We start from the raw sequence: 16513 nt of genomic DNA on the forward strand, positions 1-16513 counted from the left end.
CACATCCACAAACGAGCGTATTCCACGAGGCCAACTGTTAACACTAAAGTAATATTGTCTTTTTGCAATAATCCAAACAGCCACGTTACATAACCACACGTGTTATGAACTATCCGCGTGTGGACAATTGCTAAATTCTTGAAAACAGTCAGTAGTTTGGTTTCTGTCCGATGAGCAGTTGTTTCTGTTCAATAGACTCAATAAATCTATCCAGCCTGTTAATATCGTGCCGAGTCTGCAAGGCGCGTGTCTTTGCAGAAACGGCCGCTCCCATCAGAATGCCTCGCGGTGTCCGCGTCGGGCAGCCGCCCTCGCAAGCAATTAACAGAGCCCAGCCTCCACTGCCATCTCGAGGCTATTAAGCGCCACAAGCACCGACGCATTTATCAGGGGCACGCGGTTTGGCCACCTCCGATAGCTGCGCGCACGTCCATGTTAGGTCTCGCCATCAGTGCTGCTGCCGGGTAGCGCAATTAAAAAGGCGCAACAGTCGCGCAAAAGTCAAAACATCTCGCCGCTCAAGACGAACGTCGGGGCGCCAAACGTCCCTGCCCGCCGTGGCCTTGGGGGCCCGGTGGCAGAAGTTCCGCATTCCTACGGCGGGTCCCTAAGACATCGACAGCCGGTGCCCGAGATGTGGGCGACCTGCAACGTCCCTAACGAGACACTTAATTGAAGAGCCAAAATGAAGGAGCCACTTGGCTATCCCATGCCTCCAAGATACTGGACGGCGCTGAACCACGTCGGAATTACGCGCACGGGAGGCACGCCCACCTCCTCCACACGTGGGGAATTGAGGAGAGCCAAGCCGAGCGATGAATGCCGCGGAGTTCAATCCATCACTCGCATAGCATTGTGTCGTATAGTAATAGACTGTGCAAGTGTCTGGTACACGTGTGAGTCTGGAGGATTTTGTGAGACTATGGGTCTTTAAATGTATAGGTCTATGCAAGTTTTATGGGATTCTGTGCAAGTCTGTGGGTCTCTTTGCAAGTCTATGGATATCCCTGTCTGTGGGATTCTGTGCGAGTCTATGGGCTGCACGAGTCTTTGAGTCGATGAATTTCCTCTGTAAATTAAGTAAAATTCACTTACATCACTGACCACTACCCAGTACATACGTTCACAGGAGGTACAAATGGAATCCATCTGGTAACCCCCAAATGCCATCGATTGGCTTCACCAGATGGATTCTCCGATCCAATCGAACGCTGATGGTTAATATTATGATGTACCTCCCCCCCCTCCCTTCTCATTCGGACCTCGTGACCATCTGGTTTGAGAACTCCAATCACATTCACGTGGTCGTGATTTTATGGAATTATTATGGTTACAGCGCTTGACTCATGAATGGAAAGTTGTGAATGCAATTGCTGCTCAATGGTTTGACAGCTCCCAAGTTCAAGAAAGCACCCACCGCCCTCCCATCAAGATCCTCCTTGACCTCACCCTCTGCCTACCTCTTCCCGCTCATCTAACTCTCCTCAACCTCCCAAGCATGCTGTGTCCTGTACAAACTGGATTCATGTCTGTCGGTCCCCCTAACCTCCGAATTAAACCACTGCCCCTCCACTGTCACTTTTCCAAGACATCCTCTACAAATTGAGTAATATTCATATTCTTGGTTCTTTCGGTAAAGTCACATAGATAGAAAATCTAAATTAAATTAAAAATACATTTCAAATAAAAGCAAAAAACCACGACATTCCAATTGCGACACAAGCGGTCTTTATCAGGCGGAGAAAACTAAATGTTACAAATTGCACACAATGTATTGTGTACGTAGCCTACCGTGCTAAACGGAGGTGCGGGGGGAGAACAAACTCTATTATAAATGCTATCTTATATAAATAATGTACTTTAAAGTATATAGAATGTACATTTCTTTATTTCTATTTACTATGTTTTTTTATTATTTTTAAAGCATCGATTTAAATTTATTATTTTAGCCGACCTGGTGTGACTAAATGTCGGATCTGGCTGGCAGGCTTTAACCATCTCATCACCAAAGTGTGATCAGTCAACTCAAACATTACCCGAAGCCATAGCGGCTGCGGTAATGAGACGCGTAGAAATGTGGATGGTAAAAAAAAAAGGGGGGGTATTTTCTTTATTTATTTCTCAAAATATTTCACCAGGAAAATCCCCCGAGATGCAACATGTCGTTTTGCAAGGGTGTCAAGAATCTATAGACCAGACTCCGGGCCCCCATCGCTCCCCTTGAATAGACAAACACTTATGGACTTTGATTTGACACGTAAGACAGCTGAGCGTGGGCTGGGGAGTATCGCTGACTTATCTGCACACCGACTAAATCTCCGAGCTGTGGCGTTTTGTCTTCACGGTGGCTTGCACGGCGGAGGACAAAATACCGCAGCGGCAGTGACCCCCCACCCCCCCTGCCCCCGATGGTTGCACCGGCAGAACGGACACACGGCGAACGCTGCAATAATGACTGCAATCGCGTGGTAATCAATGCGTCAGGATGGGGCCTCGCGACGGGCTTGCCGGCCCCCACTGCAAATTAGGGCCGTGATTTTCTTGGGCATTAACGGTGGCCCTAAACGTCAGGCTGTTTTACAAGGCGGTCGGGAAAATTACGCCTCGCATTGTGCACGCGCGCGCGGGGGCGAGAGCGACACGGCAGTTCTGTGGCTGGCGTTAACGACATGGGTGGACCACACGGTCACACGCCAATTAGCCCCGGTCGCTTAAGCTGTCAAGGCACATTTTCGGCGTTTAATTTAATCAGTTTTACGGGCGCACCGCTAGCGTGTAATGGCATTCACGGGTATTCCGGAAACGTCCAAGATATCTGCCGCTCGTTACCTAACAATCGTCTCAAACAACTACGGTCGTTAATTCTTTTTTAGGTCTGCCATTATCGATTGATTTTTTTTTGTTTGCACTGCGATACATCTCCTGGCGCAGCTGTTACAGGGCTCAACTTACAATTGCAAGGTTGCGAGCTTAAATCCAGGTCGCGGTTAGACTTGGCCTGTCATATACAATTTGTACAAATTTGTAGCAAACAGTGGCTGTTTGTATGGTGAGACTAGGCCCCGCCCTGGCAATGTGGAATTAACAATAAGTCTAGCAATGCAGTTTGTTGCAATACACATCTTTACATCATTTTCTAAGTGGAAGGGTGCGGTAACGTTGTGGCGAGGGAGGTGATGTGGATTGATGTGATATTGATGCGATGATGAGGGAGGTGATGTGATGGTACGTCGGGTATCATGATGCGATGGTAAATTAGGCGATGTGATGGCGAGTGAGGTATTCTGATGAGAGTTAGGTGATGCGATGATAAGGTATTTCGATTTGAAGTCACGTATCACGATGATGGATTTTGATGGCAGGGGGACTGCCATGACGGTTACACCTGTACAGAAAAATATTTGCACTCAAATCACAGCCAACGACTTGACAGGCTTTTTTGCCTTTCATAAGTGATCATAAATCTCCCAACATGCGTTTCAGAGTATATGGCTGCGATACATTTCTACGTGATAAGCCACTTTGGTTGAGCTATCATTTTTGGCCAAGTCACTTTTGAAAAAGAGAGCTACGTAGCTCATTGGGCATTAATTGGTACGAAAAAATTGTTAAAACGCTCGACTCCAGCTGATCAGCTGCTGCCCCCTGCTGGGCCCCACTCAAACCCCGCCGAGGGGCGCCACCGAACCTCCCACGCCTTCCGCTGTCCAGCGCCGATCGAATTTTAATAGAAAAGATGAAGTACATCTCACAGGCACAACACAGCGCACGTATGTACACACACGAGCGCACACACGCACCATTACGCGCGCACTTAACACAACAAAAGGTCGCAACAGACGCAACACGTACGTGCATAACAAAGCTGAAGTGATACAGGCATGCGGCACAACGAAGACTAAGATCCCCCATGTAGCCTTCAGCAGGCTATTGGGGCAAGTGCTGTTAGCGAGGGCTTATTAAGACCAGCTTGACCTACAATTGGGGTGGAGGTTGGGGGGTGGTCAGCGACACACCCAAGCAACCTTAACTTCAGTTTGTCATGTGCAACACAATCACTCCTTCCAGAACAAACATCAAGACTTCTTTTCAGGACAGTGCTGGATTGGCCAATTCCATTAAATCAGTCTTTTGTATGTGGAAAGAATCAGAATGTTTTTTCATACTGGAGGAATCCGATTAGCTATAAAACTCTTTCATCAGAAAAAAAAAAACTCGGTGAGGGTAGAACGGTGGTGCAGCAGGTAGCACGCGCTGTGCTATGAAACCGGTGATCCCAATGTGATTCCCAGCCATGGCTAACGCCACCAGTCAGGAGCGACATCTGAACTGGTTCTGGAGTGCACCCCATCCTTCACAAAATATATTTGATCAGTGTGGTGAAGTATGGTTTAAACATAATCTTTACTTATTGTGGAGAAACCAGGTGAACTATGAAGCTCTTTTTCACAGATGTCCAGTTGGACATCTGTGAAAACAACAATCACCAGGGGTCGACAACCAAAATAACAAGATACATTTTTTTCGAATTCGGTAAAAAACTCAATATTTCAAGAGCCGCAATGCACGTGAATATACGGCGGTCCTTAAAAAACGTCCCGAAGCAGTTCTTGAAAGAGTCTCATGCAGCTCCAGAGCCGTGGGTTGCCGACCCCTGGTCATGACCGACCAGCCATTTGCGAGCCCTTCACCCCGCAGCGGTTGCACAAAGAGCTTCCCATTAAAATCACTCTGAGGTTGAGTCACGGGTCTCGGTGACGCCACCGTGGCCCCAGGTGCGAGGTGGGAGGCATCACCTGCTCAAGATCCACATCCGACGAGAGCTTCATGTTCTTGGTGTGGATCTGCAGAATCTCCAGTCGTCCCGTCGAGTCCGGGATGCCGATGTCCACCTCTCGGTCAAAGCGGCCTGGAGTCACGGGCACGGAGCCAGTCGTTGAGACGACGCACACCAACGTACAAATGTGCACAGCACACCATGACCACCATAGCCCGTGTAAAGTCTAATAGGCTCGGCAACCCCGAATCATTCCTTTTATGTAGGCCGCAGAACATTCCATTATATTTACAATTGTACACATGCACACACCTGCGAATGTATTCACACGGAGACAAAGGGACCCACTGTATAGCCTTAACGAACTGTTGGACCAAGTGGTGTTGGTGAGCGCCTATGAAGGCCGGAACGGCACTCGAGGGAGTGGGGGTTTGGCCAGCACCACACCCAGCCGCCTTTCCCACTCACGTGCCGATTTTTTCACAACAAAGTTGACCTCGGGGAGCCCCTGGTGTTGGCCGTGAGCGAGAATTGAATTTGAATAATCGGGTTCATAGCGCAGCGCGCTAACTGCTACACCACCGCTCCACTCACACACAACCATACATACAGGTCATTCATTAAAAAACAATTCAGACATTGGGAATCGTAGGGCAGTTCCATACACTCACCATACTGTCACTTCCCACAAATCACCCATGCCAGGTGAGTCGCCTGCAACCAGAAAACCTGGCACTGGAGCGTACGGATCTTGCCAACCCGCATCGATGAGCCGTGCCCGGCAATGTTCAATGAGAGATTTCCCCCCCAAACGGTGGACGGATGGGAATTTCCTCACCGAATCGACGCAGCGCGGGGTCGATGCTGTTGGGCCGGTTGGTGGCTGCCATGACGATGACGTGCGTGCGCTGCTTGAGGCCGTCCATGAGCGTGAGCAGCTGGGAGACGATGCGGCGCTCCACCTCGCCGTGCGTCTGCAGCCAAGCGACACCGCGAGCACGATTATACACGGGCAGGGCAACGAACGCCAACGTTCGCACGATTGCTCAGGCAGGCGTAGAGATTAACCAAGCGATGCACGGTACGTTACGCGGCAAGGAGCATTTACAATCACCAAAACTCTGGTCATCCACGCAGCGTATTTTGGCTAACAATCGAACAAAGACGGTCACCGCATCGTGCGCTTTCAGATGCGCTTCTATAGCCGTCTGGAACACTCTTCCTTACGATATTAGGAAGCCTCTGGTGCTATGCACTTTTAAAATCATCTCGATTGAAAAAAAAATTCTTTATAACTACTGTGTTTAGTTTGTTGTCCTTAACCCTTACCTACGATTAGCGTGGTTGGCTACATATACGGTGCAAAAGAAAGAAATTCAACATACATACAACATAAAACACCACATTAAATTATAAGAACGCGCACGTAGCACGACAATACACACAATGAACACAGCAAGCACGCAAAAAATAAATGCGCCTGTGTGTTTAACGCGGATATTTGACACGCACATGGCACGGCGTTCAGCTTTACGGAACGCAAGCAAAATGAAAACACCCGCAGGAAACACAATCACGCAGTAGAGCAACCACAACACAAGACGCTTTTAATGCGATACAATGGACGCAACCACATGCACGCACACAAACACGCGCACACACGTATACAAAGCAGAAGCACATGTATTTAACAATGATGCGATGCATGCACAACAAAGACAACCCTTCCCCCGTATAGCTTTCAACTGAATCCGACACGATAACATCTCCATTCACTTGAATGGTAGTCTAACAGGGTAAAGTTGTTGCCACCTGGTGGTAATTATTGGAAATGCCGTGAGAATCCCCAGTTATTTGAATGAAGATAAATCTCCACTGAATTTCACGCTATTTTAGTGCCAACTGCGACGCTTTAATCATACTGCGATTAAAAATAATATATGCATCAAGTTTTATGGCTGGCTGCTGGCTGGGATCCCTCTCCACCCCAACAACAAATCTCCTGTTCGTGGCTGTGGGGGCCTTTGCTAAAAAAACCTATCTAGCTAACTGGCAAAACAGAAATGTGCTACCCATACAGAAAAAAGCAGATGGGAGATTAATCCCCTTGCTGTACTGCCACCTCCTGCAAGGCAGAGTGGCGACTAAAACCCCCACAGGGAAAAGAAATTTGATGACATTTGGGCAATCCACCAATCCTTGCTGCCTCCACAGTACTGAATTGCAGGTGTGCATAGCCCCCACAACCCAGCCATTTGCATATTCAGTCATTGCCAATTAAGCGGCAATTTCAAGGATTTGCCACTAAAACGGCACGATTTGGAAATTCCACGTTTAAAAAAATAAAATAAATCCCTGACCATAATCCCATTCCGCGTTGCGCTGAACTCCACCATCGTCTCACCTTCTCCCTCTTTGGTGCGATGGCGTCAAGCTCGTCGATGAAGATGATGGCCGGGGAGTTCTTCTCGGCCTCCTCGAACGCCTTGCGCAAGTTGCTCTCCGACTCGCCCGCCAGCTTGCTCATGATCTCGGGACCTGGGGCCAGCATGGGGGGGGGGGGAGAGAGAAGGCAGCATGGGGACAACTGTAAATTGAGACTATAATAGTTAAGATGCAGACTGCACCCTCTCAATTTATCGTTTGTTAACGTAATCGATTTAGTTGCCGACATATTCGCGATCATGTGGGCACCACGTTTAAGACCCTCAACGAGTGAGGTGCAGTTTTAATTCCATCAGTGTGCAATTTAAAATGTATACTTTTTTAATTCCCGGGAGGCACAGTTAATACAGGGCCCAGGTACATTCCACCCACGGATGATCGATAGTTAACCGTGTCACGAAGTTGCTGTGCTCACCGTTGATGAGGAAGAAGAAGGCGCCAGTCTCGTTTGCCACGGCACGAGCGATCATGGTTTTGCCGGTGCCAGGGGGTCCATAAAGCAGAATGCCACGCGGGGGCTGTTACCACACACACACACACGCAGATTTGTGACACAGATGCCTGGTATCACCTTAATAGACTGTTCGGACAAGTGCTTTTAGCAGGCACCTATGAAGGCCAGCACAGTACATGAGTGGGTGGGGTGGCCAGTACCACACCCAGCCGCCTCCGTCTCGCTAGTGGCAATGATTACACCTCGCAACAGGTACTCATTTGAGGCCGAGTCGACCGAGGGGAGGCCCAGGACCGATTCAGATAATCGTCACTGGTTGTTGGCCGTGAGCGGGAATCAAACTCTGGTCACCAGGTTCAAAGTGCAGCGCGCGGACCGCAACACCACCACTCTCCGCTACGCTGACGTGTGTGTGACACACACAAACACAAAGATCCCACGTATAGCCTCCATCAGACTGTTGGGGCAAGTGCTGTTAGCAAGCACCTGTGTTAATACACAGCGAGACCGATCACGCCTGGCTGCGCTTGCAGTGGGCGCACCTTCACGCCGATCGCCTTGAAGAGCGCCGGGTGGCGCAGGGGCAACTCCACCATCTCCTTGATCATGGCGAGCTGGCGGCGGCACCCGCCGATGTCGTCGTAGCCGACCTCGTTCAATGCCTCCTCCTCGTCCTGGTTGGTCACGCAAAACAGGCAACACGAGCATGTCAGCCTCTTCCGAACCCGCGCGTGACACCCCCACTTGCTGCCACCACCGTGTCCCGCTGGCTACGTGACAGCGCAGCGAGGGTGGCGGGTGGCTGTGCAGTGATGGGGAGATGCAACACGTGTGCGCGGTGATATCATCACTGGCTCGAAGACATCACTGCAATGCTATTGTCACACGCTACAGCCGTGTCACTACAGATCAGTGCCTCTGTAGTCTAAACGCTGGTGGTGTCGCTACTTTCCAGAGCAATGAAACGTGCAATAACGCGTTTCATTGCGTAATGTCTCAAGCCCCCATTTGTTAGTGGAGCGCCGCAGTGGCGAGATGTTGGCTACCTCGCCTGGTATACAGGTCGTGGGTTCGATCCTGACCCTGACGCCTGAAAATTTGGAGTTTGCATGTTCGCTCTCTCTCCCCGTGGTGGGGCGTTTTCTCTCCGGGTTTTCCCTTCACGTTTAGAATCAACATGCGTTTAGAGTATTGGCTGCTATAAATGCCAACATAAGCCACTTCTCGTTGGACTATCACTTGTGGCCAGGTCGCTTCTGTAAAAGAGCTATATAGCTCAGGTGGGCCTCACCTGGTAATATAAAGTTTAAATAGTTTAGTTTAACTGCGCGAGTACCGACTGTAGGGGGTCTCGCTGACATACGAGTGCCGTGACTCTCCGTGGAAGTGGGTCAATTTATACAAACAATGCATGCGCATAAAATGTTCCCGAACACATTCAAAAGATAACTACTTATTTAACATGATTTCTGTTTTTCGTTTTTGCATTTACAATGGTCAAGAATTTTGTATTTGTGGTACAGCCGAGACTGAGCTCACATTTGGATTCAGTGTTGGGACCACAGACAGATATTATTCACTCCATCTGTGAGAGTAGATTTGCAGTATGCGTAGACAATGTTTAATTAAATTCAGTGTTTGGAGTTTGAGTACACAGGTACAAGGTATTCACTCAGACTGATATTCCGTATGGAGGAGTTGGCTAAAACAGCAGTGACAGGTAAACAGAGCTCAACTCGGTCACGTAAAGATAATGATTTGCATTTACAAGGACCTTACATGCCTCCTTAACTAAAAACACCTATCACATTTCATCTCAACTCAACCATTCCAATGGCCTGCTGCAGTCCAGATAAAGCCAGGCGTGATGCACCCCCCAACATTCGGGAACGAACGAGGGCATCCGGGCTAGGTCGGGGTAACAACCGGGAGCAGTGTACTTCAGAGGAGGCGAGAGGGGTGTCACCTCTCTCTTGATGGGCTCGCCCTCGCAGTGGATCACGGTGTCTGGCGCCACGATACAGAAGGGGTTCGGGTCGGTCTCCACCACCTTGAACTCCACAGCGCGCATCCCGCCACGCACCAGGAAGATGTCCCCTGCACAAAAGCGCAAGGCAGTTATAACCGACGACGAACAACAACAAACAATTGAACACCGCGCGGGTTTCATCGGTTGTGCCCGGTGGTACAGCGCTCTGGTGTTTGTTGTGTGGTTGTGCCGAGCGTCGTTTGTGGTGCTCCACCTGCCACAGGCCGTGGTGCAGGAAGAGTTTAACGTAAACTTTATTGCCATGGAAACACCGATCCAAAAGTTAGGAGTTGTTATTCGGCTTCGAAAAATCACAATTGCGATCAGGGGTGCCAAGGTGGCAAGGTGTTAATTACCTCGCCTGGTATACAGCAGATCGTGGATTCAATTCAGACCCGGACGCCTGTATATTTGGAGTTTGCATGTATCTCTACCCATAGTCGTGGATATTTATCCAGGTCCTCTGGTAATTCCCTTCCCATTTAGATACATGCGTCTTAGAGTATTTGGCTGCTATAAATTTCCACGTGATAAGCCACTCCGTTGAGCTATCATTTGTGATAGCCAGGTTCGCTTTTGAAGGAGAGCGACCTAGCTCAGTGGGCCTTATCTGGTAAAATAAAAATAGTTTAGTTTCGTAGACAGATCTAACCATGGCGAGTACACAGTGTGGCGCTGTCGAGTGGACGGACGGACCGCTCAGCATGGCCGCGCGCACCTTTGCGGACTGGCCGGTATGCCTCCAGAAAGTACGGCTTGAGGTAGACCTCAAACAGGTTCCCCGTGATGCCCTCCACGGTGTCGTCCAGCGGGAGCACGTGCACGCGCTTGCCGTACTTCACATCCGGACACGCCTGGATGCTGCACGCACACCACCGGGGACGGAAGGGGGGGCACGCAGCAAGAAAAACAGCATCAGCAGTTACTAAGGCAGCTCGATTACACTCATGAATTTGTCGATTCAACTCAGGAGGCCATGAGATAGTAGTATGAGAATGGAGTCTTCATTTTATTTCCTTTTACGTCAAGTTGTGCGAGGAATGAAGTAGAAAGATAGGTGTTGTGGCCGAATACCGTGTAGATTATAAGAAACAGCCAATGTGGTACAGTCCTCAACACAAGTGGAGGAAACAATGAGTGAAGTTCAAGGAGGCATTAGCACAAAGAGAAGACATTTTTCTTGAATGTTGAAAGATTTGTCATTTCGTCCAAATGGGTGACACACTGTGGTAAATAGTGAATGCTCAACTCGGTGGAATGGTCGTGGGTTCAAATCCTCATCATTCCTCCATCAGAATCTTTATTTATCCTGGAGGAATCCGATGAGCTATGAAGCTCTTTCACAAATGTCCAGCAGGACACCACAATCCATTGGCTATCCACTGCTGGATGAAGGCCTCTCGCAATCCTGCAACACCACAATCCCATTTCACTGCTGCACTTGGAACTGAACCCATCGGCTCCACCATCACGGTGATGTTTTTTTGTTTGCGTTTTCTCCCTTGGCTGCCACTCAATCACCAACCTCGTCCATGGGTCGTCATCCCCTCCTAACGATGCGTGTTGCCCCAAATCAGAGATGAGCCCGTCAAGACGACGTCTTTAATTTGTGTTCGTTCCCCGACTCGTGTGTTCCTCTTTCCGCGTCTCATTGCAATTCCAAACAGGGATTTGGCTGCTATTCAGTCCCAGTAGCAGCAGCAGCATCGATAAAAAAGTTTCACTTTCAGGGGAGAAGTCAACAGTGGTCATCTTTATAGAGATAGTTTGCCTTAATACCACCAAGAAAAATACAAAATCACGGACAAAAAGTGGCACAAAGAGACTGCTCGGCACATTTTAACACTCTTGTCTGTCAGTGATTGATGTTATAATAATGTGCCGGGAAGTTAAGTTTACCGCATTAACTCTCTAATGCGTCTACGGAAATGGAGCAGAAAAAAAACTGGCAGTGTGTGTGTGTGTGGCTAAACTTTTAAAAGGAATCTGACTTTGAGCCAATTGCCCAAAGTCAATTTGTAGATGCAATGAATGATTTCATGTGACCAACAAGAATAACTTCGCTTGCAGACGGCGATGGGTGCATATCGCATAGACCGTCTCCACATCGCAGGGGTGGCCGCCTCACGGAAGGAACAGCGGCGATCGCAAATCACGATGATGAGATTAGAGCCGAGACTATCAAGTCAAGTAATCAGCTCAAAATTATAAAAATCGGCTACTTTTTGTAAATGGATTACTCCGAAAGGTTCTTGAAAAATGCCGGCCACCCCGACTTCCAACCTCCACAAGGCCGCAAACCCCCAACAAATTCACGTCCGGCGCGATGCGGCCAACAATGCTGCCAAGCCACGTCCATCAACTCCTGCCCAGCGGCACACGTGGAAAAACAAAACTTAAGACTGTACAATGAAGCCGTGGCGGGGCCATGGCCCAGTCAGCCTGGCACGGTTCGGGAGTCGCCAGGTTGTTTTGTCAACTACAGAAGCCGAACCGACCGCACCGATAACTTAACGGACGAGCTGAGACGCACGAACTAGCGCGGTGACGCCATGTCCTCACAAGCGTACTGCCATCGCACGCATTGAACGCATCATGAGCCCCAGCCCCCCCGAGCAAGATTCGGATGTTGATTTGGTTTTCGACTCTGCAGGCGCAAATGACCGGCGGCAAACAATGCGATGGGTCCCCGCGCTGGCTCGGCTCAAATGTGCCGGTGGGAAGAGGTAAAACAAGAGGACGCAAGCAAGGCACCCCCACTCCCGCCCCACTCACCTGACCACGTCGCCCAGGCGCACGCGCAGGTTGTTGCGCACGACACGGTTCATGCGGATCTTCTCGTCGGAGCACGTGTCGTCAGAGAGCACGATGCACACCGTCTCGCGGCGCTTCTTGCCCTTGAGCATCACCGTGTCTCCACGGAACAGCTGCAGCTCGTCCATCTTCACCTGGTTTTGCACCACGTCACAGCACGCAGCACGCCACACATCATCAATCGCTTCATATAAATACCGCGATTCCCATGCGGTAACCCATTTCGAGGCGCCACACGGCAGGCACACCACACACATCAGCTGATCACGTTTATACTTGAGATAAGCCATGCTGTAGCTTCATTGCAACACTGAAACCTTTCCTGTTCCGATGACGTACATGTCAGTTTTTCTTACAATTTTGTGTACGTCATCGGAACTGAACAGGAAAAAAATGTTTCATTAAATAACTTTATCGGTACCGAGGCTCCCACAAGGTCATGCGGGATGGCGAGGCAGTTTAGCGCCAGCTACCATAGAGTGCGGTCGTGTTGCTACAGTTCTCTGCAGTGAGTACAACTAAATAAAATTAATGCCTAACCACTTACACGTTCCGAGATTCAACAGTCAACGGGACACCCACCCTTCAACTGCAGTCATCTCGGAATAGGAAAGGGTTAATCTGCCGACTCCAAAACGCGACGAATCATATTGCATTAAATAATTACGAACGTTTCCCGAGTGGGCCAGAAGCGACGAGTGCTTGCCCTAGGCTACTCCAGGAGCTGGGCTCGCAGATGCAAAATAAGCGAGGGTGGTGGAGGTGTAAGTGGCGATGCCAGTACGTGCATACGCATGTTGAACTTCACTTACACCGTATGTAGCCAACCGTGCTAATCGGAGGTGCGGGGGAAGGACAGCTAAACACAAATAGCAGTTCTAAAGAAATTTTCAATCTAGATTTAAAAGTTCATAGCTCCAGTGGCTTATTAATATCGGAAGAGTGTTCTAGACGGCCGCAGAAGCGCATCTGAAAGCGCGTGATGCGGTGACCATCTTTGTTTGATGGCCAGCCAAAAGCTGGTGCTGCGAGAAATTTGCATGATGGTTTATGCTCCTTGACAAGATCAACAAGGTATCGTATTTCATCTGTGGCAAGCACTTTGTGTGTAATGAGTGCGACCTCATAATGTATTCGTTCAGCAACCAATGCATCTCAGCGAGCACTGAACGGACACTGTCAGCAGTGTTGGTGGTGGCAATGGCAGGAGAAGAGGCACGCACGCACACACCTGGGAGAGAGACACCACGCTGTTATCCTCGTTGATCGCCTCATCCACCACCAGCCGGTTGGGTCGCGCCTTCTGCTTTAGGATCGCGGTCGCCACATCGTTGGGACTGCGGAGACGTAGATGAGCAAGGAGAGTGAGCCACTTGCACTCGCATTTACTGGCCAGCGTCAAAACTCGCTCCCTCACAAAACGCACGCTCAAACTCACACGTGCATACACTCAAGCTCTTACTCATATAAATATTCTCACATACTATTTTTATGCATATACACTAACATACACTCTCACCTCACACAGTCGGCCGGGTACGGGTACCCATTTGCGACCCTGGTGCGGCCGGGTACGGCTAAGGAATCAAAACCCGTTTTGCGACCTGACAGTCATACATTAACAGTAGCTTGCACAGATTCTCACATACATATACTCAAACACGTGTCATCATGCACACAAATACACACATTCTTACAGATACACGTGCTTAACTCGCACACACATATGCACTTGCTCAAACTCATAATCACATACACACTCAATCGTTAACATACAAATAGCCACACATTCACACAAGATAAAGATTCCCAATGTAGCCTTTAACAATATTGTTGAGGCAAGTGCTGTTAGTACCTACAAAGGCCAGCACAGCACACAAGGGGATTGGAGGCCAGCACCACGCCCGGCCACCCTTGCCTCCCAAGTGCCAGTGTTTCAGGAGGGCCCTGTCAAGTTCTTGCAGGAGGGGGAAATGTTGCTGTGTATAATCCCAATTGAATAACTTGCAGGTCATTTTTCATAATTGGGATGTTTTGAACAATAGCAGTTGCACTGTGTGCTTTGTTAGCGATGGGAAGGAACTGGAGAACATGGATGACACCAATGCAGATCACGGGGAAAAATGAACTCCTCGCAGAAAGGCGCCCGAGTTGGAAATCAAACCCAGGGCCTTCTTGCCGAGGCACGAGTGTTACCAGTGCGCCACCCTACCGCCCATTCCAGAGCAAGTTGGCTTTGACTGTCGTATAGTAAAGTCTTAGCAGGACATAAGGTAAGCAACCCAGTATGTGAAAGGCGACTGAAGTAGATTTCTTTCGTAGTTTTGCGATGTTATCTTCAGGGGGCCATTCTCGTTGGCACTTTGTGATGTTGTGAGTTCTGATTTGATATTTCTGTCAGGGACTTGTGGCCGATTAATAGCACCACTCGCAACACAGGTATGGTCATAACCCACATTCTGTATGATACACTCACGCACACGCCTTTATAGGTTGTTGAGACAAGGTGTTATTGGTGTGTCCAGCAACATACCTGGCTACCTTTGTCTCCCCAACAATGTTTCAATCCTAAATCAGCCTCTCAATGAAGGACAAATCACTTGAAATTTAGACAGTTCTCATATAGTTCAAACTTAGGAAGGCCCAGGACTGGTTTTGGACTCTACTTGCTGGCGATGACAGCCATGGGACTGGAATCAAACTAAAGTCAATGTCTTTTGTAAAGCAATGGGCAAACCACTGCACCACCGTTCCCCTATAGAGTACTGCTCTCCGATGCACTTACGTTCTTCGGAAAAGGCAATTGAATATTCTGAATGTGCTGGCTCCAAATGTTTGAGGATAGCGCTAAAGGACACGATAAGTTGGAGATTATGGGAGATATTTTAGAGGCTCTGGAATAGAGTTGTTTTCACTATTATTTTCGTGGACTATGAATGGATCACCATGTACATATCAGTCATTATCCTGCTCAAATGAGGTGATGCTCATCTCTGATGGCAGGGGCGTGTCTGTCCATAAGGCCACCACTCTTGACGTCCCCAGAAAGCGGTAGCAATTTTATCAACCCTGAAGAGATGATGGGCTGCGCCAACCCCCCGAACCAGGAGTTGAACTCGCAACTGAACGTTTGCGAGCCCCTCGCTCTACCGCCGAGCCACCTGGAGCCGTTGTATACAAACGCACACATTATGGAGCAGTCGTATTGCGTCAAGAGCTGGTATCGATTGCTCAGCAGCAGTGGCCAATTCCAATCAGTCCCAGTGACGTCAAACGCACCATCGGTTTTACACCAACCCAAGTCGCCGATCGACTCGAGAAAAATCGCTCCATCGACCACGCGGATCAATACCGATGCACGGCACAGCCTCATGCCTGTCTGCACAAGGAGTTTGTTTTTTACGAGGATGTGATATTTTTTTTTAATGCCTTTGTGTGCTTATATAATCGGCAACAGAGGGAAAATGCACTCATCCAGCAGTAGCTTGACAAAGATGGACGTGTACCCTTAAGAGACATATTTGAGAGATGATTGGTTTTGGCATGTGTGCATTGCCATGTCTTAAGCACATCAGTGACGTATTAATTTGGCATTCATAGCACAGTACACATGCAATATCTGCAGTGCTTAGCATCAACTATGTCATAATTTGCATGTTAGCGCCAAACACAAATATACGATGACTTCATAAGAATCTAGAATAATAAATAACACCCATTAATCATTTGTATGTGATTAGGCCCTTAATCCAGCAGTGGATTGCGATAAGAGTTGCACATGTAAAATGTATATTTTTTTTCTCATGAAGTCATCATCCAATGCACGTGGAGTTGTCTATAGTAGGGTTATCATGATGGTCGGGCGTGGTGCTGGCCACCCACCCCCTCGTGTAGTGCCAGCCTTCGTAGGTACTCACTGACAGCACTTGCCCCAACAGTCTGTTAAGGCTATACAGGGGATCTTTGTCTTTTATCATGATGGAAATGTATGTAT

The 16513-nt window shown here is 48.8% G+C and overlaps 1 protein-coding gene across 1 annotated transcript in view; it reads right to left on the reverse strand.

Annotated features, from left to right (window-relative positions):
• LOC133350548 (transitional endoplasmic reticulum ATPase) overlaps positions 1–16513 on the reverse strand; it is a 71484-nt gene that overhangs the window by 39436 nt on the left and 15535 nt on the right. Inside the window, exons 2-10 of the mRNA XM_061564990.1 lie at positions 13751–13856; positions 12481–12653; positions 10424–10566; positions 9643–9773; positions 8219–8350; positions 7638–7740; positions 7182–7315; positions 5616–5751; positions 4797–4909 (exon numbers count right to left, since the gene is read on the reverse strand). Of these exons, the coding sequence (XP_061420974.1) occupies positions 4797–4909; positions 5616–5751; positions 7182–7315; positions 7638–7740; positions 8219–8350; positions 9643–9773; positions 10424–10566; positions 12481–12653; positions 13751–13856 (1171 nt within the window). The remainder of the gene's footprint in view (positions 1–4796; positions 4910–5615; positions 5752–7181; positions 7316–7637; positions 7741–8218; positions 8351–9642; positions 9774–10423; positions 10567–12480; positions 12654–13750; positions 13857–16513) is intronic.

The sequence above is a fragment of the Lethenteron reissneri genome, chromosome 4 (genome assembly GCF_015708825.2).
Source record: "Lethenteron reissneri isolate LAM-NWPU_2019-01 chromosome 4, ASM1570882v1, whole genome shotgun sequence".
Lineage (NCBI taxonomy): Eukaryota > Metazoa > Chordata > Hyperoartia > Petromyzontiformes > Petromyzontidae > Lethenteron > Lethenteron reissneri.